At 43.4% G+C, this 26,872-nt stretch overlaps 1 protein-coding gene across 2 annotated transcripts in view; it reads left to right on the forward strand.

Moving 5' to 3' along the window:
* SLC35F5 (solute carrier family 35 member F5) overlaps window positions 1-26,872 on the forward strand; it is a 100,663-nt gene that overhangs the window by 41,288 nt on the left and 32,503 nt on the right. For both annotated transcript variants that reach the window (XM_060262061.1, XM_060262060.1), the window contains exons 7-12: window positions 4,243-4,324; window positions 11,936-12,126; window positions 14,429-14,510; window positions 24,957-25,044; window positions 26,091-26,146; window positions 26,613-26,717. In XM_060262061.1, coding sequence (XP_060118044.1) covers window positions 4,243-4,324; window positions 11,936-12,126; window positions 14,429-14,510; window positions 24,957-25,044; window positions 26,091-26,146; window positions 26,613-26,717 — 604 coding nt within the window. The remainder of the gene's footprint in view (window positions 1-4,242; window positions 4,325-11,935; window positions 12,127-14,428; window positions 14,511-24,956; window positions 25,045-26,090; window positions 26,147-26,612; window positions 26,718-26,872) is intronic.

Raw genomic sequence — 26,872 nt, forward strand, 5'->3', positions numbered from 1 at the left:
TTTCAACACATAGGAGGACATTTGGTACACCTGAGGGTTAACTGTAAACTATTATGGAGGAATTTAGATGGGAACTTCTCAACAACTGTAAAACCATTTGTTAAAGAGACCAACAAATGTACTTACTTACATTTCAGTTTTTACCATCTGAGACGCCTTCAGCTTAACTTGCCATATGGTCGGTTTCTCCAGATTAGAAGGAATCTTACATATGAAGCTGACTTTAAGTCACAGCCATCTAGGTTAGCTTCACAATTTACCAATTGAGGCTATCCCCAGAGGGTGATAGAGGGAGCCATGGATTGCACCCAACAGATGGACTATAAAGAATTATTTAGGGAAAGACCATGAGGATTGAGAAACTATATTGAATGTGCCTTTGATTTTTCCACAATGGCACATCCAATTAGGAGAACAAGTATTGTTTTTTGATTTGAGATCTTCTTGGATGCAATGAATCCCCTTTTATAGGGTTCAGGAAGACTAAAGTCTTAGAAATATGTTGATAAGAGCTGATATTCTGCTGCCCATAAGGAAAATGTTAAATATCACAGGACACCACAAGCATGGTTATTTTTCTGTCTGCCCAATAACATGGGAAACAAGTTGGTGGTTCCTAATTTTGAAGGGGATTTGGGGACCTATAGTAATCCAAACAAGTAATTTAATTCAGTGTATTTGCTCTGTGATCTATGTGGGTTCATCTACACATGCGGCAAGAACCTGTGTAATAGAGCACAAATTTTATAAGGAATAAGATTAGAGAAGCTTCTCTTGTCCCACACTTTCTTGATAAACGGCATTCATGCCCTGAAGGATTTTAGATTCCTTGTCCTTGAGCAATTTGAACCATACCCATATGTGAGGATTGATGTTCATAAGTTACTTTTACAAAAAGAGGCATACTGGATATTCACCTCAAAATCCTATGCCTCGTATGGGCTTAACCAATTGTTAGAATTGCGATCCACCATGAGCCCGCTCACAGGGAGGGCGGAATATAAATTTAAATAATAAATAAATAATAGAATTTACATCCTAAGTAATATCTCTTGGTAATGGTTCTTTCAAAATCATTTTTGTAGATGATTTAGGTTTGGTTGCAGTTGTTGGTTTATGGTAGTGCGAGGTCCCCTTTAAATTTATTCTCTTAGAAGAGACCTTAGTGAACAACTGTAGTTTATTTCAGAGATCAACACATAAAATGATCAACACTGTAAGATTATCTTAAGTCATTTAATATTTTGATTGATGCCTTGATTATTCAAAATTGATACTCTTTGAGAATTGGGTAAGTGTATATGCTGGTGATGTCTGACAGTATGTACTTGTTGTAATAGTTTTACCTTGTATTGTTTTCTGCTGTTTGTTCTTTACAATCCAATGAAGAATACAAAACATCAGCATGATCCAGAAACTGCGTCATGGAAGATAATATGGAACAGATCTTCTAGAACTTAAACCAGATTGTTCTGTGATTACTTGTGAACAAGTCTCTTGGGATCAGTGAAGCTTTTTCAATACAGCAATTCCTTTATCGGGACTGCTCATTGAATATTGAGTGGACTTGAGTGGTCACATTGCCTTATTATTATTTCTGAGTGAGTCCCTTGGGATTAAAGAAGATTTCTTACTATAGTGGCTCCATTATCAGGACCACTCATTGTTCACAGGAAGGGCTCCTTAGTAAATTCTTTGCAGTAAACTCTATTGTATAGAGTGTTAAACTTTTTCATGAATTAAACCTTTGTTCTGAGACTGTGCTTTGATGCATTTAAATAATGATTGTAATACACATTTAGAATATTTTATTTAGAAAATATATCGCAACGTTAGCTATTAATTCTTTAGCATCTATATCACAGTTGTTTCTTTATTCGGGCTGTGCCTATGTCAGACCTTCCTGCAGCACAGTACATCCTAATTCAAAACTGATACAACCCATGATCCCAATCATTAACACTTGTTTGTGCAAGTCAGTCGTCGGTGGCTGTGACTTCAAATTCTATATCACTCTTTTGGACCTTTCAGGAACTATTTGTTCCCTGTTCTTTATAGATCAGTGTCCATTATCTCCGCACACATCCCTCCTCCCATAGATAATAGAGAAAGTGAAAGAAGCTGGGGAACAAGCTGTCCTTATAGTTGCCCGGAATGGGGCACAGACAGACAGCCTTTTCTCCAACATTGCCTCTTGTGGTGGGAAGCTTGACTCAAGTGATCTGCCTCCGCTCCTGGAATCCTTAGTGTGATGCTACATCCTATTGCTAGATTCTTGCCTTCCAGATCCTCTTAGTTCCACTGGGATCAGCCTAGGCTGTTAAACCCTACAGCCTCTTAGTGTTGCTATTATTCTTTTCCGAAATGAACTTATACAAATTCCAAACTCATTAAACCCCTGCACAGGCAACTTTTGGAAGGAGCTTCCCACTCTTCCCCTCCTTCCAGTGTTATCCATGCCAGGAGTTCTGTAATATCTCAAAAAAAGTTAAATGCAGTATTTATGAACAGTGCTGCTTTGCCACACATTTTCTCCAACAACCTTTTATGCCAAAGAGCTAGCACTGAAGACAGAAATAAATTGCTAGCACGATGCAGCTGCAACCCAAGAAATAGTCTTTTAATAATAGTTGCATGATTGAGATAAAGATTTCACCTTTTTAAAATATAAAATTGTATGCAGTCTAATTGTTCAGATCAACAAAGCCTCACAACTAAATTCAGTTTCTGTGGAGGGCGAACTCCCTGTTATCGTGTCCTTGCTGAGTCATCTCCCCAAGCCCTGTCTTCTCCAGGCTTCTTCCAGCCTGGATATGGCAACCCTACCCCTCCACCTCTCCCCAGTGGCCAGCAGAGACACGACGACAACCCTATTGTGTCACACAGTTGGAATCCTCTTTTCTCTGCTGAAGTACACATTTCTTCAACAAAATTAGGGGGAAACGGTTGGCATGGGAAAGTTTAAAAACAATACCAGCCTAACTAACTCATTTGTCTAGCCCATCCACTCCATCTTGTCTTCTTTGTTCCCGAAACTCCACTCCCATGGTAAATGTGCTGAATGGAAAATGCCCCTTCCAGGATATTGATTAAGCTTCCAGTTAACTCTTTCCCCACTGGGGGATGACAGCTCCCCTCCAAAGTGTATTGAAAATTTTTTATGAAATTTAAAAAGTAGCCATGTAATGCATAGATTTTGAAAAAGCCTCCATGGCCAGAGGCAGTGTATCTGGAAAACCTTTGCATCAAGGGAAATGCTCAATTGGGAGAAGCCTCTCTGAGTCTATAATACAGTCACTGTGCAATGAACTAAGTCTTGTATATCCTTGAGGGGAACCTCCCCCCTGAAAAAACCTTCTGTCATTAGTCCTTCATTGTAAGTAGCATCACAGGGAATCCCTTAAACAAAGTATCGCCCTCTGAGGGCCATTGTTGTTAGCATAAGAACTCTCGACTAAAACAGCAAAGGGCAAAAGTTAATTCTCATGTCTGCCACTCACGTTGAAATGGGAAAATAACAGCATTATTTTGGTCATGAAAACAGCTTGGAGGAAAGGCAAGACTTCCTATGCCAAAAAGGCCCCTGAAGGTGCCAGCCTTAATCCCTCACTTGTCTCTGCCTCCTACGTAGCGCCAACCCTAGACTTGCCCCCTGCTTAACCACCGACTGCTAAGCACCTGAGGAGGCCATTCGCACCACTCCCCCCGAGGCAGCTCTGCAGAGGTTGCAGCCCTATACAAACAGCCTACTCCAACCCACCTGTAACCAGGGTTCTCTTGCAGCCAAGCATGCTGTGGAGGGCAGAGCTGAACTTAATTCCCCTGTCATTTCCGCCCCTATTCCATGATGCAGAGATGCTGTATGTCCCCCGTTACCCATTGTCACATCCTCCTCCTGGGGCTGGCAAATTGGCCCCATTCTGGCTCCTTCCATATGCCTCCTGTGACCCCAGGGACTTTCCTGTGACTGGAGATAACTGCTGGGGGAAACAGAAAGCCAAGAAGATCTTTATATAGTCATTGGGAGATCCTAGTGCTGAATACAGCTATGTATTTCCATGCTTGCAGATGAGCTTTAGAATAGTATGTTTGATTCAAATAGAATGATATTCCTATGAAAAGAAAGAAACTGATAAATCACTTCAATTGCTAATTACTATGTGATGTAATTTTTTTCTTAATGGTTTTATAAAATAGCAAGTTTAGTAAATTTTACTGGGAGCTTTTTATGCTGCCTTTCAGAGTGAACCATTGTATGTTCCTGTAAAGTTTCATGACTTGCCAAATGAAAAAAGCAGCAGCACCAGTGATGATACTGAGAAACGTAAGTTTCTTCAAAATTTCAATGTACAAATTTTGTTTAATACTGAAAATGGCAGAGCACGCTAGTGGTAGCTTTTCGTTGTGCTCTATAACTTACTCTTGTCCCTTTACTTATGTCTGAAAATATGATACTGCTTATGTCAAAGTAAAACATTCTAAGTTTTAAATAAAGTAATAACTCCTAGCCAGAGAACTGAAATCTTTTATATATAATTCCCCTTTCATGTTGGCAAATCTGAGCTCCCTCTTTGGGTGGGATTGTAGTGCATCAACCTTTGGCCAGTCAAACCATCAATCAATTGCTCTTGCGTTGCATTGGCTGACTCTGCTCTCCTCACCGACTGGTGGCCCCAGAACAGATATGGATTGGCCCACTGGGAAAACTGTTAGGCAGTGACTGCTGCTAGGCAACTGATCTTGCTTCTCTTAGTAAAAAGCAACCAAGCTTGGTTTTCTCAGTAGAAGCTGGCAGGGGAGGCCTTTTCAAGTCCTATTTTGGCCTTTGAGAGAAAACTAATTGGTTTACTCCACTTCTCTCTCCCACCCCAGTGGCTGTGACTAGCCACCCAAACTGATTCTGTCAGCAAAAGGCAACCAACCTTGGTTCTGGTAGTTGCTGCCTCTCCCTACTCTCTCATTGGCTAAGCTGCCTGTCACATCATTGCCTTCCCTTAACTGGCTGAGGGATGGAGGAGAAGAGAAAGAGCCATAGAGAAAGCCTTTGCACAATTGACAGAGGGAGGAAGGGAGAAGGCTTTCTCTCGATTGGCTGATGACTCCCTCAGTTGGCTGAGAACTCCTCCCTATCTTTCTCTGGGAAGGAAACAACCAGTGACAGGGGGAAATGGTGTCCTGTTGCAATAGGCCAGACACAGAGACAGATAGGGAAAGCAAGAGAGAGAGATTGAAGTCAACATTATCAGAGAGAGTTCTGAAAGTTATCTCTAAAGGCCTCTGAGGGAGAACTCATTGGGGCCAGTCCTGACTAGGGCTGCCAGTTCCAGGTTGGTGGGAAATCCCTAGAGATTCTGTGGTGGAGTTTGAGGAGGGCATAGGAGTTAGGGCTTCAGAGTGGGGTTCTTGCTGTGGACCCAGGTTCTTGCTGTGGAAGCTGAGTGGGTGATTTCACATGCTTCCAGCCTCACCTACCTTGCAGGGTTGTGGTGCAGATCAACGAGGGGGGGGGGAAGAGGGAATTGATGTAAGCTTTTTCCCCCTGCCCAAAGTGAAAAAAGACTGTCCTTTTCCTATATAGAGGCTACAGGGAGGGGAAGGCGATGAAGACCTGAAGTCAGAGGGGCAGACAAAGGGAGACAGGGTTGTCAACTCCAGGTTAGGAAATTCCTGGAGATTTAAGGAGTGGAGCCTGGAGAGAGTAGGTTTGAGGAGGGGTGGGACCTCAGACAGGTACTATGCCACCCTCCAAACCAGCCATTTCCTCCTGGAGAACCACTGTTGCCAATCTCCAGGTGAGCAGGGGAAAAGCCCAAAGGCATCCACATCAAGCCAGCCTCCAATATAGAAATTCAATATTTTATGTAGCAATTCATTTGTAAGAAAATACAATTTTATACGAAGTGCAAAGGTAAACCACACCTGAACAACTATATACTTATAGTTGACAGTCTATTCTTTAAAACTGAGATCTCGGGAAGTGGTATGGTGAGCCGTGAAAGTAGAGTCCAGTGCTCCAAATCTTCTTTTAGCCAGTGTAAAGGTTGGAAGCAGCAAGGCACAAGATTGCAACAGAAATGTGCATAATGCCCTGTTTCACACGAGGCTTCAATGAGCTTCAAAACAAATTGAAACAATTCATATGGGAGACCATCATTCTACAGACAGACAATGGCAATGGACTAAAAGAAGATTTGGAGCATTGGACTCTACTTTCACGGCTCACCATACCACTTCCTGAGATCTCAGTTTTAAAGAATAGACTGTCAACTATAAGTATATGAATCGTTTCTTTGGGTGTACTTTGTATAACATTGTATTTTCTTACAAATGAATTGCTACATAAAATATTGCATTTCTATATTGGAGACTGGCTTGACGTGGATGCCTTTGGACTTTTCCCCTGCTCCAGTTTCCATGTTACTGTTTTTGGTTGCTATAATCTCCAAGTGAGAGCTGGAGATCACTCAGAAATACAACTGCTCTCCAGATAGCAGAGATTAGCTCCCCTTGAGGTGGGGGGAGTGAATGCCTTCACTTGGGTAGGTGGAAAGACAGCAAGAATGGAGGGGCACTCACCCAGAGCCTCTTTCTAGAGCCCATTCTATTTTTCTTCACAACAGGCCTTATCTCTAGTACCAATATAAAAGTTCAAAATGACATCCAATTTTGGACGATTGAAGTAAAGAGCACATTATTTTGATCTGTATCAGCTCAGTGTATTTCTGTAGGAATAAAGCACATTACATCATTAGAATGCTTACACTACAGAAATACATTTTATGATGGAAAGATAGTAATGAAATACAATCTTTTACTCATATGCAGTGTGTGGTTACTGAGAGTTGCCTTGTCGCTTTGTCGTATACGACAGGAGTTTCTTCCTGCTCCTCTAAGGTTTTTCTCCCCTGTGAATGTTCTATGACAGGGTTCCCCAACATTTCTCAGTCCATGGGCACCTTTGGAATTCTGACACAGCATGGTGAGCACAGCCAAAATGGCTGCCTCAAGAGGTGGAGCCAGCCACAAATTGACTATGGTGGCAATTACTGCCAAAGCAACATTTAAGAAAAAACTGCAGAGCTCGTCAAATCCCCAATGGCCAGTAGCCTCACATGGATACGCGTACTTGGTGGGCTTCAAGAAAAGTGCCAGTGGGTGCTGTGGTGCCCATGGGCACCATGTTGGGGACTCATGTTCTGTGACAGAAATTCATCTAGCTGCTCTCACATGCTTTATTATTGCTACAAACTTTTGAGTGTTTTACAATATAGATTCTTGAACGTTTGTATATTCTGTAGAACTCCTTTTATGTACGAGTATTTGCATTCAAGGAGTAAAAATTAAACATCGTAGTGTATGAGGGTGAGTCAAATAAAAATCTTTAAATGGTGATAAAATTTAGAAACACAGTACCATTGTCTATAAGTTTGCAGTATTTTTGGCAGTGACATAAGGAATGTCCTGCAGGTGGAAGCAGAATGCAGACAAGCAGCACGTGGACACAGTAGAAGTGTATAAAGATGCCCCCACATGAGACTTGCACCAAAGAAGAGCAGTCATCTGTTTTTTGAGTAGTGAAGGAGTGAAACTTATTGCAGTTCATTAACAAATGAAGTCACAATATGGTAATGCATGTTTGTCACTGCAGCAAGTGTACAATTGGAGTAGGAAGCTCAAAACTGGGTCAGGCACACCAGTTCTGGGGACAGATGCCATGGCACCCACCTTGTAGATACTTTGTGAAATCGGAGCAGATTATGTGGTGGTCTGAGCCATAACTAATCTTCATAATTGCAACTATTTCAATCACCATCACTCGCTGATTTTCCATCACTTAAGCCTTCAACTGTTACTGTGGTTTTTGGCATCACAACTTGCTGTGCCTGACCCAGTCAGGAAGTGTTTTTTACAGAAGTCACAGAACGAGTGGTGGACCAAGCTTGCAGAGAGAACCCAGCTGTGTGCAGACACTGGTGATTTAAGAGGGTTCTATGAAGCCCTGAAGGCAGTATATGGTCCATCATATCAGGCTCAGAGTCCCTTGCGTAGTGCAGACGGCCAAGTGCTCCTCACAGACAAGGCATCCATACTGAACCGGTGGTCGGAGTATTTTCAGGTTCTCTTCAGTGCCAACCGCGTAGTTCAAGATTCAGCAATCCACCTCACCCCACTTCAATCAGTGAAAACAGAGTTGGATGAGATCCCCACCCTAGAAGAGACTGTTAAAGCCATCAAGCAACTGAAAAGTGGCAAGGCAGCGGGAGTTGATGGAATCCCACCAGAGATCTGGAAGCATGGGGGCAAAGTACTACATAGCTCACTTCACAAAGTACTTGTCACCTGCTGGGAACAAGGCAAATTACCACAGGACTTTCGCGATGCAATCATCATCACTCTACACAAGAACAAAGGGGGAAAGTCAGACTGCTCCAACTACCGGGGGATAACCCTGCTCTCCATTGCAGGCAAAATCCTTGCCAGAATACTCCTGAACAGACTGGTGCCCACCATTGCAGAAGAACTCCTCCCAGAGAGCCAGTGCGGCTTCAGAGCTAATAGGAGCACCACCGACATGGTATTTGTTCTCAGGCAGCTCCAAGAGAAATGCAGGGAACAGAACAAGGGTCTATATGTGACGTTTGTCGACCTTACCAAAGCTTTCGATATCGTTAGCAGGAAAGGCCTGTGGCAAATCTTGGAACGTTTAGGATGTCCCCCAAGGTTCCTCAGCATGATCATCCAGCTACATGAAGACCAGCGAGGCCAAGTCAGACACTGCAGCGACCTCTCGGAGCCCTTCCCAATAGGCACAGGTGTAAAGCAAGGCTGCGTTCTCGCGCCAACTCTCTTTACGATCTTCTTTAGCATGATGCTTCAAAGAGCCGCAATAGATCTAGATGATGACGATGGTGTCTACATCCGCTATTGCACCGATGGCAGCCTGCTCAACCTGAGGCGACTAAAGGCTCACTCCAAGACAATGGAAAAACTTATCCGAGAGCTACTGTTTGCTGATGATGCTGCACTCGTCTCCCACTCGGTATCAGCTCTGCAGCATATGACGTCCTGCTTTGCAGAGGCTGCCAAGCTATTCGGCCTAGAAGTTAGTCTGAAGAAGACAGAAGTTCTCCACCAGCCTGCACCCCAGGAAGATTATCACCCTTCCTGCATCACTGTGGGTGAATCAGTTCTGAAGACAGTCCAGCAGTTCAGCTACCTGGGGTGCATCATCTCCTCAGATGCCAAGATCGACAAGGAGATTGACAACAGGCTGGCAAAGGCAAACCGTGCATTTGGCCGACTGCACAAAAGAGTGTGGAGCAACAAGCATCTGAAAAAAGGCACAAAGATCAATGTTTACAAATCGGTTGTGATGACAACCCTCATCTACGGCTCCGAATCGTGGGTTTTATACCGTCATCACCTGCGACTCCTTGAGCGCTTTCATCAGCGCTGCCTTCGCACCATCCTCAACATCCACTGGAGTGACTTTGTGACCAACACTGAAGTCCTCAAGAGGGCGGAGGTTACAAGCATCGAGGCACTGCTGTTGAAGACGCAGCTGCGCTGGGCAGGGCATATTTCTAGGATGGGAAACCACCGTCTTCTCAAGAATGCTCTGTATGGCGAACTTTCCACCGGCCATCGAAATAGAGGGGCACCAAAGAAGAGGTACAAGGACTCCTTGAAGAAATCCCTTGGCACCTGTCGCATCAACCATCACCAGTGGCCTGACCTAGCCTCAGATCGCAAAGCATGGAGGCATACCATCCACCAGGCTGTCTCTTCCTTTGAGAACGCACGCATAGCTGGTCTTGAGGACAAAAGGAGATTGAGGAAGAATCGCACTGCTACAGCACCAACCCCAAATCAGACTTTTCTCTGCAGCCACTGTGGCCGGATCTGCCTGTCCCGCATTGGTCTTGTCAGCCACCAGTGAGCCTGCAGCAGACGTGGACTACTGCACCCTTCTTAAATCTTCGTTTGCAAAGTCAAGCCTAGACTTTTGTGCATGTCTCAAGTGGGGCAATCATCCTTAAACACTGCTACTGTGCACTCTGCTTCCATCTTTAGGACATTCCTTATGTCATTGATAAAAAAAACCTGTCAACTGATAGACAATGATGTGGTGTTTCTAAACTTTATCAACATTTTAAGATTTTCATTTGACTCACCCTCATTCTTGCCCTAATTGCTTTAGCTGCTGTTATTTAGGGATCAAACACCTGAACTTAAAAATATTAACAAATTGTAAACCTCTGTGAAAAACTGTTACCTGTTGTCTTACCTAAGCCTTCTGTTGATTTAACCACAAGATGGTGTAGTATCCATATCTAGGTTAGCTCAGAGCTATAGTAGAGCTTACTAGATATGTCATGTCAGACTAACCTGATCTCTTTTTTTGAGAAAGTGACTACCTTGCTGTATCAGGGCAATGCTGCAGACATCGTTTATCTTGATTTCAGTAAGGCTTTTGATAAGGTTCCACATACTGTCCTTGTTGATAAGTTGGTAAAATGTGGTTTGGATCCTGTTACCATTAGGTGGATCTGTAACTGGTTGACAGATCGCACCCAAAGTGTGCTTGTGAATGGTTCCTCATCCTCTTGGAGAGGAGTGACAATTGGAGTGCCTCAAGGATCTGTCCTGGGACCTATTTTGTTCAACTTCTTTATAAATGATATGGATGAGGAATAGGAGGAATGCTTATTAAATTTGCCGATGATACTAAATTGGGAGGGGTTGCAAATAGAGTAGAAGACAGAAACAGGATACAGGGTGACCATGACAGGCTGGAAAACTGGACTAAAATCAATAAAATGAATTTTAACAGGGATAAATGCAAAGTTCTGTATTTAGTTAGGAAAAATCCAATGCATGGTTATAGGATGGGGGAGGCTTGTCTTATCAGTAGTATGTGCAAAAAGGATCTAGGGGTCTTGGTGGATCATACGCTGAACATGAGTCAACAGTGTGATGTGGTAGCTAAAAAGGCAAATGCCATTTTGGGCTGTATCAACAGAAGTATAGTGTCCAGATCATGTGATGTGATGGTATTGCTTTACTCTGCTCTGGTAAGACCTCACTTGGAGTATTGTGTTCAGTTTTGGGCACCACATTTTAAGAAGGATATAGACAAGCTGGAACAAGTCCAGAGGAGGGCAACAAAGATGGTGAGGGGTCTGGAGACCAAGTCCTATGAGGAAAGGTTGAATGAGCTGGGGATGTTTAGCCTGGAGAGGAAGCGGCTGAGAGGTGATATGATCACCATCTTCAAGTACTTGAAGGGCTGTCATATAGAGGATGGTGTGTTATTGTTTTCTGTGGCTCCAGAAAGTAGGACCAGAATCAATGGGTTGTAATTAAATCAAAAGAGTTTCCGGCTCAACGTTAGGAAGAACTTCCTGAGAGCTAGAGTGGTTCCTCAGTGGAACAGGCTTCCTCCTCAGGAGGTGGTGGGCTCTCCTTCCTTGGAGGTTTTTAAACAGTGGCTAGATGGCCATCTGACAGCAATAAAGTTCCTGTGGATTTAAGGGGAGGTGTTTGTGAGTTTCCTGCATTGTGCAGGAGGTTTGACTAGATGGCCCTGGAGATCCCTTCTAACTTTATGATTCTATATATTGAAGTGAAGCAACTGCTCTTATGGCCAGGATGTATGGTGTGTTTCCTGAATACAATGGATGAATTCACTGTGGAAATATTTAAATTGCAATTTGAGGAGAAAATGAAACATGCAACAAACATATGTCCTTGCTTCTGATACTAGAAAACTTTTGCTAATGTTAATGTATGCTTGTATACTGATGTATACTAGTGAAACATGGGTACATGCTTTAAAATGTCATTTGAACAATGGAAGTCTAGCTTTAGAAATTTTCTTCTTTTCCAGTTCAATACATGTAACATATCACTCCTTTTTTTTTCTCTTCCTAAGCTCCTAAAAAGCCTCGTGTAAGATTTAGTAATATAATGGAGATTCGACAACTCCCATCAAGCCATGCATTGGAAGCAAAACTGTCTCGTATGTCTTACCCAACGGTTAAGAATCAGGAGTCTATATTAAAAGCTGTAGGGAAGCTTACTGCATGTCAAGTAGCCAAAATCAGCCTTTTCTTTTGCTTTGTGGTACGTCTCCTATTTTATTGAATTTTTTTTAATAAATAATATTGAAAACCCAGTAATTTTGAAGTTTTATTTCTATTCATATTCTTTGTAAATATTCAGTGTATTAGCCCAGCATTCTTAAATTGGGTGTCAAACATGTGGTCTGGGGGCCACATCAGGCCCCCCGAGGGTTCCTGTCAGGCACGCAAGCAAGTCTGCTTCCTTCTCCCTCTCTCTGCTTCCTTCTGCATCACAGCTTGCTTTGCCAGGCTTGCTGAATCACACAGGAGCTACAGAGCAAAGCCTCTATTTTCTCCATTGACTGAGACTCCTCCCTAGGGGAGGAGGGAGAGCTCTCTCAATCACACAGCAGAGCTACTGAGCCAAGCCTCTCTTCCTTCTATTGGCTGAGGCTCTGCCTCCTCATCCCCTGGGGAGGGAGGGAAGGAAAGAGCCAGTGCAGGGGTGGCCAAACTTGCTCAGTGTAAGAGCCACATGGAGTAAACATCAAATGTTTGAGAGCCACAAGAAAACAGATGTTTGAGAGCTGCAAGACAAGGAAGGAAGGAAGATGGGGAGGAGGGAGAGAGGTGGAAAGAAAGCAACTTTAAATGCATTCTCTAAGCTGCCAGCTGGCTTAGCTTGGAGAAGTGATTTAAAGGGACAAATGCCTTCTCACACAGGAGAGATACAAAATCTTTAATTGTGGTTGTGTCCTTTATAGAGTTTATATCTCTGCTTCCTGGCATTACATTTTATGACAAACATGGCCTGGCTCGACAAGATCTCATATATGTCAGATCTGGCCCTCATAACGAATGAGTTTGACACCCCGGTCTAAACAGAAAATGTTTTGGGGATGTGTGTGAATTTTTTCTTTAAAAAGATCAAAAGTTATGTCAAAAAGTGGTAACTTCTAGGGATGTTCACCAATGAGTTCTTTGACCACAGATTGATTAAAGTTTAAATAAATGAGCATGTCTTTTGAGCTAATAAATGAGATGTGAGCATATTTGCACTTCAATAAAATCACTTTATAATAGTTCGAAGGAAAAATCTTTTAATAACTTGTTAGAATGTTATGTGTGCCATAAGACATAGACACAAGAGTACAGTTTATCTATTAGCACAAAAGTAGCAAAATGAATTTAATTTAATTTAATTTTTCAATTTATACCCTGCCCTATCCCACAAGCAGGCTCTGGGCAACTTACAACATTAAAAAAAAATTCTACCTTTGGTATCTACACTGCCATGGCTAGTGCAGGCTGGAAGTCCTTCTGTTCATCCTTAAACCTGTGAGCTTCTTTATCACATTCTGTACCATTTCAGGGAGTCCTCTGCTGTGAGCTTCTTTATCACATTCTGTACCATTTCAGGGGCTGAGCAAGGAGACAGGAAAGGCTGTTAAGTGACTACAACCAAGACATACATGGAAAGAGGGAGGGAGCAGAAAGCACATATATATGTCTTGATCCAATATTGAGTAGTGCTTGTATTGGACTTTTGTATGGGTTATTCTTAAATGGATGTTGCATGTATATGAATTTCATTTAGGATTAGAGAGTGTGTTTGCAGATTTAACTAATAACCTTCACTTAACTCTTCTCATGTGTGTTTGCTAAATTCATAAAGGTTTCATTCAGATAATTTATCTAGTAGCATCCACTAATTATAGTAATCATTATAGTCTTTCTTATATAGTGGCAATAAGGTTACTATGACCAATAAGATTGCATATGATACGAAGAACATTGCTTCCCCCCTCCTATTTCTATTATTCTCAAGTTTCCAACAATTCCAGTGTATTACTCAGTTTATATGGTATAGTAATCTATCGTAGGTTTCAAACTAAAGAGAAATAATCTTGAATCATAGAGACTTTTATATCGAGCAAACTAGTCATATATAAAACTTACTGAAATCAATGGCACAACTTCTTTGGGACTAAATAGTACATTTTGGTGGGACTTAAGTACAAATAACTTGTTCATAATTTGGTGGCTTCCAGTTTGAATACAGCAATCATTAAAAAGGTGTTTCAGAAAGTAACAAAATTACTGTCCAGTCTAGATGTATGTAAAATTACTATTTCCAGTGTAACTTCGGTAGCAGCAGCAAAATGTTTGTATATTAAGTTTTTCCCCACTTTTCTTTTTATATGCTGGTTTTCTTTTCTTGTCTCTTAGAATAAACTGAAAATGGAATTTTTTTACTATGTTGCTTTTATGGTCTGTGTGTTTGTGTGTGCGTGTCTGTGTAAAGTATATAAACGAAACGTTGCAGGATGAAAAATACCCGCTGTTGTTGTTCTATCTCCTAGTGGTTCCTGGCAAATTTCTCTTATCAAGAAGCACTGTCAGACACCCGAGTGGCTATAGTTAACATCGTGTCTTCAACTTCTGGTAAGAATAAATGGAGTATTCAGACTACTGACAAAATTAAATTTCTTATTGCAGTTGATTAAATTACTTGTTTAATTAATGTTTAAGAAGCATAATTCTTAAAAGGAACAGTTGCATAACAATATGTGAAACTTGTGTATCATCGAGTGCTGCTTGTTTAAGTAGTTGATGAAGTCAGTTCGTGTTTTCAATTGCCAGTCGGTAAATGATAAGAAATCCAGAATGCACCAAAATTACATATTGTATCCCAGGATTTCCTTCTGCTGAGTGAGAACTCCGTCTTTTAGTCCAAATCTTGGAATGGGGAGATTCTATTGAATAATTGGAAGAAGCGTATAGTTTCAGCATTTAATTTCTTTTTAAACTCTGTCCCAAAGATATATTCTTGAACTTTAATCACTTGTTTATGCATTTTTAAATTTACTGAGTTTAAAGTTCTTATTGAATTGGTACCATTTGTTCATGTCAGATTGCTAATAACCAAGGATCTGCACTTTGATTTCTTCCGTTGCTTATTTTATTTTTATTGCTTATTTATTATTTTTAACAAAACAATTATAAATGTACTTTGGAAGCCCAACAGATTAAAATGGGGGAAGTCCAGGCAGCCCAAGATTGTTAAGCAGAGATTTCTTAAATAGATTATCCTGCAGAATGGTTTCAGATAATGGGCAAGCAGTAACATCTTAAGCCTCTTTTTCACCCTTGTTTTGTTGTGATGTAAATCTATTACTATTGCAAGTACTGACAATATCTACAATTGTATGGGGAAAGTATTATTATTATTATCATTATCATTATTATTTTAATTTGTTTAATCGCCTCATTCTGGCCCAGACTGGGCTATGGGCAATATACATCAAATAAAAACAACATACAGGTTAAAAACAGCATAACAATCTAGTTTAAAACAATATAAATTTCAAAACAAACAAATCGAACCTTGGTGGCATCCTGCTGCTTGTGTTCTTCTTCCAGACCATCAGAGCATACTGGGTGCGGGGGGGGGGGGTGTCAAGTCAGCTGAATTCAATAACGAGTCTTTGGTTGAAACAAAGTAACTAGGGGAGGAGAAGAAAGACTCGGGGGGGGGGGGGGCGGACAGAGAAGGAAAGGAGGAAGGTGCCCTCTGTCGCTGTCCTCAATCAAAAGTCTGGCGGAACACCTCTGCCCTGCGGAATTGCAAAAGGTCCTGTCGTCTGGCAGAGAGTGGCCAGGACTAAAAAAGCCCTGGACCTTGTCAAGGACAGCTAGGGATCACCAGCAGATTGTTACCAGTAAAGGAAATCCCTGCTTTTAAGAAAAATTAAAAATTGAATACCAAACCTAAATTTGTGTCCTCCTTTGCCTGTATTGTGCTCCCTCTCCCCCTCTTGTTAAGGCTGTATTGAGTCATGCCCTATACTTACTGCATCTCCGAAAGTTCACCTTAGTGTTATTGTTTAAAATGGTAAATACCATGGAATATTAATTATGCTATCAACAGAACTTTTCGCTGAGCCAGCGCTGGCACAATTTGCAATGTGAAATAATAGTAACCAAGGAGAGAGATCCAAGCGGGCAGCCGTGTTGGTCTGAAGCAGTTGAACAAAGCAGGAGTCAAGTGCACCTTTAAGACCAACCAAGTTTTATTCAGAATGTCAGCTTTCATGAGCCCTCTAAGCACACTTCATCAGACGAGGGGATCTCCCTCCTTGACTCCTGCTTTGTTCATAGTAACCAAGGAATAAGAATAAAGAACAGCAATAATACATCACATGTAGCTTGCACAAATACCAATATCGAATAAAATATTTGCTAGAGAAAGCATCTTGAACATTAAAAGATTAGATTGGATCCAAAGTACTGTGAAACTTCCCATCCTGTTGCAGCTCATTGTGTCCTGGGCAGAGCAGTTCTGAGTTACGCCGCACCTGTCCAAGTAGGTGGTGCTAGTCCATTTTGGGCATGAGTGAGCGAAAAACACAAATCACATCTCACAGTGTTTCCGCCCACGCTTTTTGGGAATATGCCTCAGCACAGGCATCAGGCGTAGCCTGTAGGCATGTCAAATAGGAGGGCCATGGCATAGCAACCCAGTGCTTGTGAATGGTTCCTCATCCTCTTGGAGAGGAGTGATATGGATGAAGGAATAGAGGGAATGCTTATTAAATTTGCAGATGATACTAAATTGAGAGGGGTTGCAAATACAGTAGAAGACAGAAACAGGATCCAGGATCTTGACAGGGCTGAAACAAAAAAATAAATTTTAACAGGGACAAATGTAAAGTTCTGCATTTAGATAAGAAAAATCCTATGCATGGTTATAGAATAGGGGAGACTTGTCTGGGCAGTAGTATTCACGAAAAGGATTTAGGGCTCTTAGTGGATCATACGCTGAACATGAGTCAACAGTGTGATGCGGTGGCTAAAAAGACAAATGCAATTTTGTGCTGTATCAACAGAAGTAGTCCAGGTCACAAGAAGTGATGGTATCACTTTGCTCTGCTCTGGTAGACATGCTGGAACGAGTGCAGAGAAGGGCAACAAAGATGGTGAGGGGTCTGGAGACCAAGTCCTATGAGGAAAGGTTGAATGAGCTGGGCATATTTAGCCTGGAGAGGAGGCAGCTGAGAGGTGATATGATCACCATCTTCAAGTACTTAAAGGGCTGTCATATAGAGGATGGTGAAGGTAGGATGGAGAAGGTAGGACCAGAACCAATGGGTTGAAATTAAATCAAAAGAGTTTCCAGCTCAAAATTAGGAAGAACTTCCTGAGAGTTAGAGCGGTTCCTCAGTGTATAAACAATTTTATTAGTAACACATGGTAGCAGAACTATATCTACAACTTATAAAAAGCTTAAGATAAAAGAAAGATCTTTCTACCCCATATCTTACTTTTCCCCCACCCCTCCCTCCGTTACTTGACCCCCGCCAGTGTTATTTTCTTTTAAAAAGCAAGTATTAAAGGTACCCTTAACTATTAAGAAAAAACAAACCCCCCCCCCCCAAAAGTTATATTCTTATTTTAAAAATCTTAATCCTCATCAAAGATTGTCCAATGTCCTTTTATTTTCCACTCTTTTTCTACGTATCTTCTGAATTTCTTCCACTCCAACTTAAAAAGTTCCAAATCATAGTCTCTTAGTTTTCTTGTTAATTTGTCCATTTCACTCCATGACACAACTTTTGTAATCCAATCCCATTTCTCTGGCATTTTTTCTTGCTTCCACAGCTGCGCATACAATGTCCTAGCAGCTGAGAGCAAGTACCATATTAAAGTTCTATCTTCTTTTGGGAATTTTTCCATTTGTAATCCCAGCAGAAAAGTCTCTGCCACAGAGCGGTTCCTCAGTGGAACAGGCTTCCTCCTCGGGAAGTGGTGGGCTCTCCTTCTTTGGAGGTTTTTAAACAGAGGCTGGATGGCCATCTGACAGCAATGCGGATCCTGTGAATTTAGGGAGGGATGGTATTTGTGAGTTTCCTGCATTGTGCAGGGGGTTGGACTAGATGACCCTGGAAGCCCCTTCCAGCTCTATGATTCTAAGGCCACGTCCCACCTTTGAGGTCCCCCTGCACTGTTCAGCAGAACATGTATGCCCAGATGATGCAGCATCCCAACAAAAGTTGCCCTGAGGTGAGTCCCATTGGGATGTTCCCTTCCCACCTCCCTGGAATACCTTTGTATTGGCTCAGAGCAGATGTGGCATGTCGGCCCATGTTCAGCGCCTTATAGGGGTCGCATCAGCTCCTATCTGTTCAAGTGTTCTCTCTGCCCAGGTGGGCATCCACGGTGCCAACTGCTCACAGGCTTCACCTGCCCCACCTCCTGGGGGTGGGGAGGTTCATGGCCTGGTGCTGGCCAGCTGCAAGCGATTGTTCTATGGTTGTAAGTTGGTGCTGCTCAACCCTGCCACTCCCGTGAGTCCTTTACCATGGCACCTAGACTGGACAGATGCGCTGCTGCCTTGGAGACCATTTCTGAAAGCCCGGCCATCCATCCGTGGCCTGAGGTTCTTGGCAACCAGCTCATTTCAGGGTGTCATGGCTGATGTGTCCTTCCTGGATGCCATGCTGTGAAGCTGCAAGAGCATATATTCTTTCCCACTGGAGAGGGGAAATTACAGCCTATCAGGGATGGCTTTGCTGCCATTGCCAGGATCCCTAATGCTGTGGGGCCCATCAGCTGCCCCCATGACTCAGTGCTGCCTCCCAGGGTGCCAGAGGAGCCTCATCCTGGAACAGATACAGATATAAGAGTCTCAGCCATGCACTCATTCCATTAGTGACTCCCCTGGTTGCATTATCCCCCTCTTCTCCATTCCGCGAGTACAACCCCTGGAGGTTGGCCAGGCTGAGGAAATGCATCTGGCCAAAAGTCACCCCCCCCCCCAGCTCCCACAGTGCAAATGGAAAACAGACCCTCAGACTCCCCTGTCTAGTCTCACACTACAGCCAGACCAATAAGGTGCCTCATTTGCCCAGACCAACTTCTAGGCCCTCCGCCCCACACACACAGATGGCTATGAAGCAAGCCCTCCCTCTTAGACATTCGCTCAGGCAGCCCACGGGGGAGTGGCGCGTGGGGGTCTGGTGCTCTGGCATAGTAAAAACCAAGCAGCAGAGACAAATGCCAAAATGAAGACTTTATTGTGCTGGAAACCATGGAAAAGGGTGCCACTGCTGTCTGCCTCCAATGTGGAGATTGACGATTGCCGGCATGGTGGGAGCCTAATTGGGAAAGCATCCCAGGTGGAACAGGGTTGCTGGTTGTGAGGCTCTACTCCATGAAGAGGGCTGCATGTTGGAGAAAGAATCTATCTTAACCCAGCTTTGACAGCTCTGCAATGACAGCTGGTGATCTAGCCGGCATGCTAGGTCACAGTGACCTTATCAGCAGGCTGGTTTGAGCCGGCTGAGGACAGGTGAAGGAACCTGCTGAGTCAGCATGACAATGCACTGCCAGGATTGGCTGACTGGACTATAAATGAACTGTGTCTGCAATGCACAGGTCTCTTTCTGAGAATTGAATTGCTGGCGGAGCGTTTTGTTCCTGTGATCAATATATTGGACTGCACTAGAGAGCACGTACTGTATATACTGTAAATACACTACTTTGGCACTAGTTGCAGGTGTCTGGCTGATTTCTTTCCTGGAGCTCAGTGTCGGGCTCATCACACCGCTCACTTTGCTAGCGTCCGCACCGACAGGGTTATGGGCCCAGAGCGGTTCCGCTGCGCGGAGGAGCACCATGAGAGTTGAGCTGACCGAGAGTTCGGAAGGAGCCGGAGGCGAGGAACGCCGGTTGAAGGACAAAGAAGCACCAGCTATCTCATTTTGAGAGCCAGAGGGAGGACGGCAGCCAGCTGTGTGGAGGAGTCGGCATCATGGTTCAGCAGCAGCTTGCAGTGGCCGTCGAGAAGCTTAACTCAGCCAACTACGCGGTGTGGAGCCTGAGAATGGAACACTACCTTAAGCGTGAGGGGCAATGGCTGTTTGTAAGTAATCCCCCTGCCGCGTTATCTCCTGCCGAGACTGTGTTAGCCGATAAGGCGCTGGCAAACATCGTGCTAGCAGTAGGAGATGACCAACTAGTATATGTGTGTGGGAAGGACACTCCCAAGGCTGCCTGGGACGCGCTCAGTGGGGTTTATGTTAGTACCACTGCTGGCTCCCTTATGGCCTTGACCAGGAAGATGTTCCGCACTGTAATGCCAGCCGGAGGGTGTGTAAGGCAGCACATCAAGAAGCTAACGGACTGCTTCGTTGAGCTTGAGGGCAGGGGCAAAACTGTAGCTCCCGACGACAGAGTTTATATTTTGCTGTCGTCGTTGCCGCCCGAGTTTACTCCCCTGATAACATCCCTGGAGACGGTTGATGTGGCGACTCTGACAATGGAGTACGTGTGTGCCCACCTGCTTGATTTCCAAGAGAGGATTGCGGCAGTGAGCTGTCCGGGGGTGTCGGCTGAGGAGCGTGTGGCTATTGGCTCGTCTGGGAAGGTGTCCAAGAGCGAGCCGGCTTCTGCTGCTGGCAGGCAACCAAAGGCTGAAGAGGAGCCGACTGCACTGGCTGTCCGACATTGCTATGGTTGTAGATCGTCCCTGCACCTGCTACGCATGTGCCCAGAGAAGGGGAAGTGGCGTGGACGGAGGCAGCGAGGGCAGAGGACTACCAGCCCGTGTGAGGAAGAAGCCTGGCTCGTCACGTCTGCAGGAGAGAGCACAGGGTCTGCCTGGATTTTAGACTCTGGTGCAACGAGCCATCTCTGCTGCGACAAGGAGTTGCTGAGTAATGTTGACATTCCTGAGCACAGTCATGTCAGATTAGCTGACGGGACCTCCGCAGCTGTTATATGCTCAGGCAGTATTGAATTTCCTGTGTTAAATTGCACTTTGCAGCATGTTCTGTGTGTACCCTCATTAAGGTCGAACTTGCTAAGTGTGAGCATGTTAATTGACCAAGGTTATCAGGTGAAGTTTGAAAAAACCTGTTGTAAAATCCTAGGAGGTGGGGGGAAGCTGCTTGCAACTGGGAAAAGAGAGGGAAATATATATGTGGTTCAGAGTCGTTGTGCCCAGGTGGCACAGGTGTCAAATGTGCCAGTGCACAACCAGTGTATACATCTGCTCCACAGGAGACTCGAGCACTGTGGGTTTAGAGCGTTGAAAAAGACCCTGCAGTTGGTGCCAAGTCTGAAAGTGAAGCCCTGTAAGTGTTACCTAGACTGCCAGGTCTGCAAAAGGACCAAGAGCAGGGCTTGTGCTGTTGCTAAGCAAAGCAAAAGAGAGAGCAAGCATGCCCTAGAATTCATTCATTTAGATGTTATAGGCCCATTGCCAAAAAGTCTGTCGGGGAGGAGATACTGCTTAGTGGCCACTGACGACCACACAAGGTACTCTTGGGTGTTTGCCATGGTGCATAAATCCGAGGTGTACAAGGTATTCACAAAATGGGTCAAAGCGGTTGAGAGGCAATTAGGTTTACCCCTCTTGTCTATTCAGACCGACCGCGGGGGGGAATTCTTATCAAATGAATTAAAACGTTGGCTGGAGAACAAGGGCATTGCCCATCGATTAACGAACCCGGCCACGCCCCAAGAGAATGGGTTAGCAGAGCGGCACGGAGCCATACTACAAACTTTGATGTATTGCATGTTAGAAGATGCAAAGTTGCCAATTGCTTATTGGGCTGAGGCCATGCATTCTGCAGTTTTTGTGTATAATCGTATTTGGTCCAAAGCTGTGAATGACTTGCCTTATAGAAGGCTGTACAATAGATGTCCAGATTTAAAGTTTCTGAGAATCTTTGGGACACAGGCCTGGGTGAATATTCCACTGAAAAATAGAAGGAAAGGAGGTGGCCGGGCAGTGAGCCTAACTTTTCTGGGCTACCAGCCAGAAACCAAGTCATATCGCTTTTGTGATAAAAGGGCTAGGCTAACCTTCAGTAGATCCGCTGGATTTAACGAGCAGTCCAGCTGGCCGAGGTTACACTCTACTGAGAAAGAACTTGTACTGCTGCCAAGCACTGATAACAGTGCTGGAGTCCTGCCAAGGGTAATTAAGCAGGAACAGCAATCTCCTGACCGGGAACTGGTAAGCAGACAAGCAGAGGAAGGTGAGCTCAAAGTTGGCACAGAGCCTCAGGTGCAAAGTCAGGAGGTGCAACCTCTGAGTCAACAGGAGGAACCAGGCCAGGAGGTGGCAACAGATCAGCTTGAAGGAGACGAGCCCGGTCCGAGCACAGGGCCACGAGTATCTGCTAGGGCCACAAAGGGTATACCTCCTGCCAGGTACAAGGTGCCTTATGTCACACTGGTAGTTAAACCAGACCCACCAGGGTTCCAGGAAACGCTCAGGAAAAAGGCTGAGGCGTGGAAGGTCTGGGTGGCAGAGTGCGAGGCACGGAACAGGGAGGCTGAAGCCAAACGCCAGAGGGAACTGGCTGACCAGGACAGTGACAATGAATTCCTGGATTGGGAATTGTAAATCTGTAAATATGTATGATAATGTAATGTTGCTGTCTGTGAACCAATGTGAAGGCATGTGTGTATAACAATGCAAAACATTGTGAGTGATGTACAGTTACCAGGTATAAATGTAAACTGTATCCAATGTTAAAATTCACTGTGGTTGGGTGTTCTGGGTTCGATAGATTAGGAGGTGTGTTGGAGAAAGAATCTATCTTAACCCAGCTTTGACAGCTCTGCAATGACAGCTGGTGATCTAGCCGGCATGCTAGGTCACAGTGACCTTATCAGCAGGCTGGTTTGAGCCGGCTGAGGACAGGTGAAGGAACCTGCTGAGTCAGCATGACAATGCACTGCCAGGATTGGCTGACTGGACTATAAATGAACTGTGTCTGCAATGCACAGGTCTCTTTCTGAGAATTGAATTGCTGGCGGAGCGTTTTGTTCCTGTGATCAATATATTGGACTGCACTAGAGAGCACGTACTGTATATACTGTAAATACACTACTTTGGCACTAGTTGCAGGTGTCTGGCTGATTTCTTTCCTGGAGCTCAGTGTCGGGCTCATCACACCGCTCACTCTGCTAGCGTCTGCACCGACACTGCAATGGCTGTCTGAGTAAAGAGTGTGGGGCGGTGTGACTCATCACACCTGCAAACCTCTCTGTTGAATCTCCACCTGCAAAACAGTGAAACAGATCCATGACACCCAAGGAGGAATTCATTGCCTGCAGTAGCCATAGATGTCCTGTCCTGGCAGGGTTGGCAAAGGTAGCCCTATGGGGGGGCTGTTATCACAACTGCCGCCCCCCACAAGGCACATGATGAAACCAGCTAACTCATACTCACCTGACTTGGATTAAAGTGCTCCGGGATTGCTTGCAATCCATAAACTGCAGCAACTGCAGCTCACAGCTGTATTTCTGCAAAGGAATGATTTAAAGGATAGACCATCCCGCAAAAAACTGTCTGGGGAGGGTTTCTTAAGGCATGTAGAGGTTGTGGCAATGAGTGGCATGGCTTGTGCCACCCCATGCCTGAGCTCAGTGGCAGTCTTGAGTGCTAGAGACACTTTCATGCTGCCCAAACTCAAGTGAGGGAAGGGAGGAGGCAAGTTTGGGGTGCTTGCCCATGCTTACTTGTCCATGCATGGCTGCCCTTGTGCATTGAGCCTCCAAAGGTCAGTTACCTGTTGGGATTCTGAAATGGGAGAAGTTAGCCACAGAGTAGAGACTACGCTCTCCTCCTTGGGTGTCAAAGTGCTTGCCCTGTGCTAAGTGCCCTGTCTCTGTGCATCACCCATCACCAAAATACCTCACCCCTCACTCTAAGTCCACGTGGCAGGGAGCACCAAGGCAGAATCCCATGCTGTGCACCCTGCTCTAAAGTGTTGTGCAAGACTTAAGTGGAAGTTTGTATAGGATGGGGGAGCCATGATTGGGTGCTGGGCAGAGGGAAGGAGGAGATGGGTTGAGCCTGCAGTTGAATCTCTGAAGATGTCTGAAGCTAATGGGTGGGGGTTTAGCAAGGAGGAGAGATTTTATTTTCATGATCCATGGGCGCCAATGGAACACACCATGTTTTTGCTGTTGTAACTTTAGACCTCGCGCAGGGGGTGTTCCCAGGCTGAAAGGGCTCAGGAAGCTAACTCTGGTCATGCCCTCAACACCATCCCCAACTATGCCAACATGGGAGTCTGCGCCTCAGTCACACAAATGGGCAGACCCCCTCCATCCTGCTGCCAGTGACCATGAGCGATGGGGCTCTGAGGTAGCCCTGTGCCATTCTAAATACCATTTATGGCAGTGTGTTTTTTTATTTATTTATCAGATTTATATCCCACCCTCCCCCAACAGGCTCAGGGCAGCTAACAATAGTTTAAAAACATTAGCAATTTACAAACATCATATTAAAAATAAAATATATAAAAACATTTCCATACGTATTAAAAATCCAAGATGGAAAGCTTCTAATTTTCATTATATTAGTTCAGTGAGATGTAACTGGAGTTACACTGGCATAGCTGGGACTTTCACCAACGTTGGGGTTGGTTGGCTTCCGGAGCACTCTCTGCCCACCCCCCTTCAGGATTGCGCTGTCAAAATACTACCCCCCAAAACAGCACTTGGGTGCAGTGGAAGAATCTACATTGGGAAGGGGTAATCAACTAACACTCACCATGCCTCCACTCAAATGAGATTTGAATTGAATCCTGTGTTAAAACAAAGGAGTTCTTCATTTTAAAACTAATACGTTGAGAGAACATTCTGTTTGAGATGTATAATGTAAATACTTGCTTAAATTACCTGGGTTTTTAAAATGATTTTAAAGTTTTTATATTTCATTATTAGAGGTAAATAAGTACTTTTTTTTAGATCTTACAGTTGATTAGAATAATAACTCCCCCCCCCCCCATCGTATAATGTGCTAATATGTTTCTGCTTGCATATTCAAGATTAAAATAGAATCTCTTTTCCCTCTTCTTCTCTCAGGACTTTTTACATTAATCCTAGCTGCAGTGTTTCCAAGTAACAGTGGGGACAGGTTTACCCTTTCAAAATTGTTAGCTGTCATTTTAAGGTAAGAATACAGACTCCTTAATCTCCAATTTTCTTCTCTACCACAGGCAAGGCTTGTCTTCTATTAATTTAGGTAGCTAAATTTAGTGAAGGTTTTGTAACTGTAGGGAAAATACATTTGTAGGAAGTCTGTTCAAGTGTTACTGCTGTTTTGATAGCTGCTGTGCCTTTCACTGCCCACTGTTCCTCTAGTCTAACACCCCAGGATTAGATTTGTGACAAAACCCTACTCTGAAGAACTCGCGTTAATGTGCCAGGTGAATTTATTGAAGCTTATAATTGTAAGGAAAAAAATCAGCCGAGCAATTGTGGATTGTCAGCTACTCCACTCCCTACATATTGAAACCTGAGCACCAAAGCAGCTTGTTATAATCTCCATATATCAAAGCTATGGAGACCAAAGGATATATTTGCCTTATTTTTTCTGTGTATGCTTCACTTCTAATACATCACAGCTAAAGATGCAAGACTTGAACTGCTAGTGTGTGAGATATGTACTTCTTAACAAAAAGAACTGATATGTTTCTCAGTTAGGCATAAATACAGAAGAATTTACCAAGAAGGTACCTTGGCCAAGCATTGTGCATCTTATTGCTTATAAACAACCTTGTATGGATAAGATTCTCTTCCCTCCCCATACACTCAGTAGTGGCTAGTTTTTATTTCTCCCCCTTTTGTGCATACTTGAATGACAAAAAAAAGATTTTTTTTAAAAAAAATGTATAAAGATTTTCCTCTTTTTTGATTTGAAGATGTTTCTATAGGGTGTTGATGTTTGCATCATAATTATCAATTTTCTTCATCTGAGTTTAACATTTAAGTGCCTCTTCAGGGCATCTTCATTTATCCTGGTTTACTTTACATTATTGTTTGTTTTTGCCTTGGATAATAAGCACATATACAGGGTTTCTGTTTTGTTTTCCTTTTGGCACTTCATTAACAAATTAACATATATACCAAATATGAGTGTAGTTTTATATAATTAACTGCTTCCAGTTATTTCTCTGTGGAAATTCTGTCTAATCCTATTTTATTTCCCTCAAATAGCATTGGAGGAGTTGTTCTTGTAAATCTTTCGGAATCTGATAAATCTGCTGGAATAGGTATATCTTACAAAAATCCAATACTGTGAACATATTTGGTAGATAATGTTGTATAAACTTTAGCAATTCTAACAAAACCGATATATATTTTATATTCGTATATTTAGAGTGTATAATGCTATGATTGTTTACTTAGAAGTCTTACTATATTCCGTTGGATTTACTCTCAGATAAGTGTGCATAAGATTGCAACTTTAATGAAATATAGTCACACTACAGTAACATTTTTGGAAGTTTGAAGTATTTTGAAACTGCTACAAATGGCTTGACCTTTCATGAAAACAGCTTTCTTTGCATAATAATGACTTATGTAATCAAGTGTAAATATTAATCTGAAAAATATTTTGAACCCTACAAGTTTTGCTAGTATGGCTTAATATTACTTAAGTTCACAAAAATCTTATTCATAACAAAGCAATGATACTTTAATGGAACAAGAGTTCCTTGGTTTTCCCCCCTTCTACAGGTTCCCTGTGGTCTCTCACAGGAGCTGTGCTCTATGCAATCTACATAGTTATGATAAAGCGAAAAGTAGACAGAGAAGACAAACTTGATATACCTATGTTTTTTGGTAAGAGCAAAATTTAAAGGGGGGAAAAGTCTTGGGAACAAGTTGCTGCAACTGAGGCTTGAAGATTTGCAGATAATTAATATATATGAAGTGTGCCTTTCTGCCACAAGCTGTAAAAAGACTAAGATTCAGTTTAGGCTTGCTGCTAAAACATG

The sequence above is a fragment of the Heteronotia binoei genome, chromosome 21 (genome assembly GCF_032191835.1).
Source record: "Heteronotia binoei isolate CCM8104 ecotype False Entrance Well chromosome 21, APGP_CSIRO_Hbin_v1, whole genome shotgun sequence".
Lineage (NCBI taxonomy): Eukaryota > Metazoa > Chordata > Lepidosauria > Squamata > Gekkonidae > Heteronotia > Heteronotia binoei.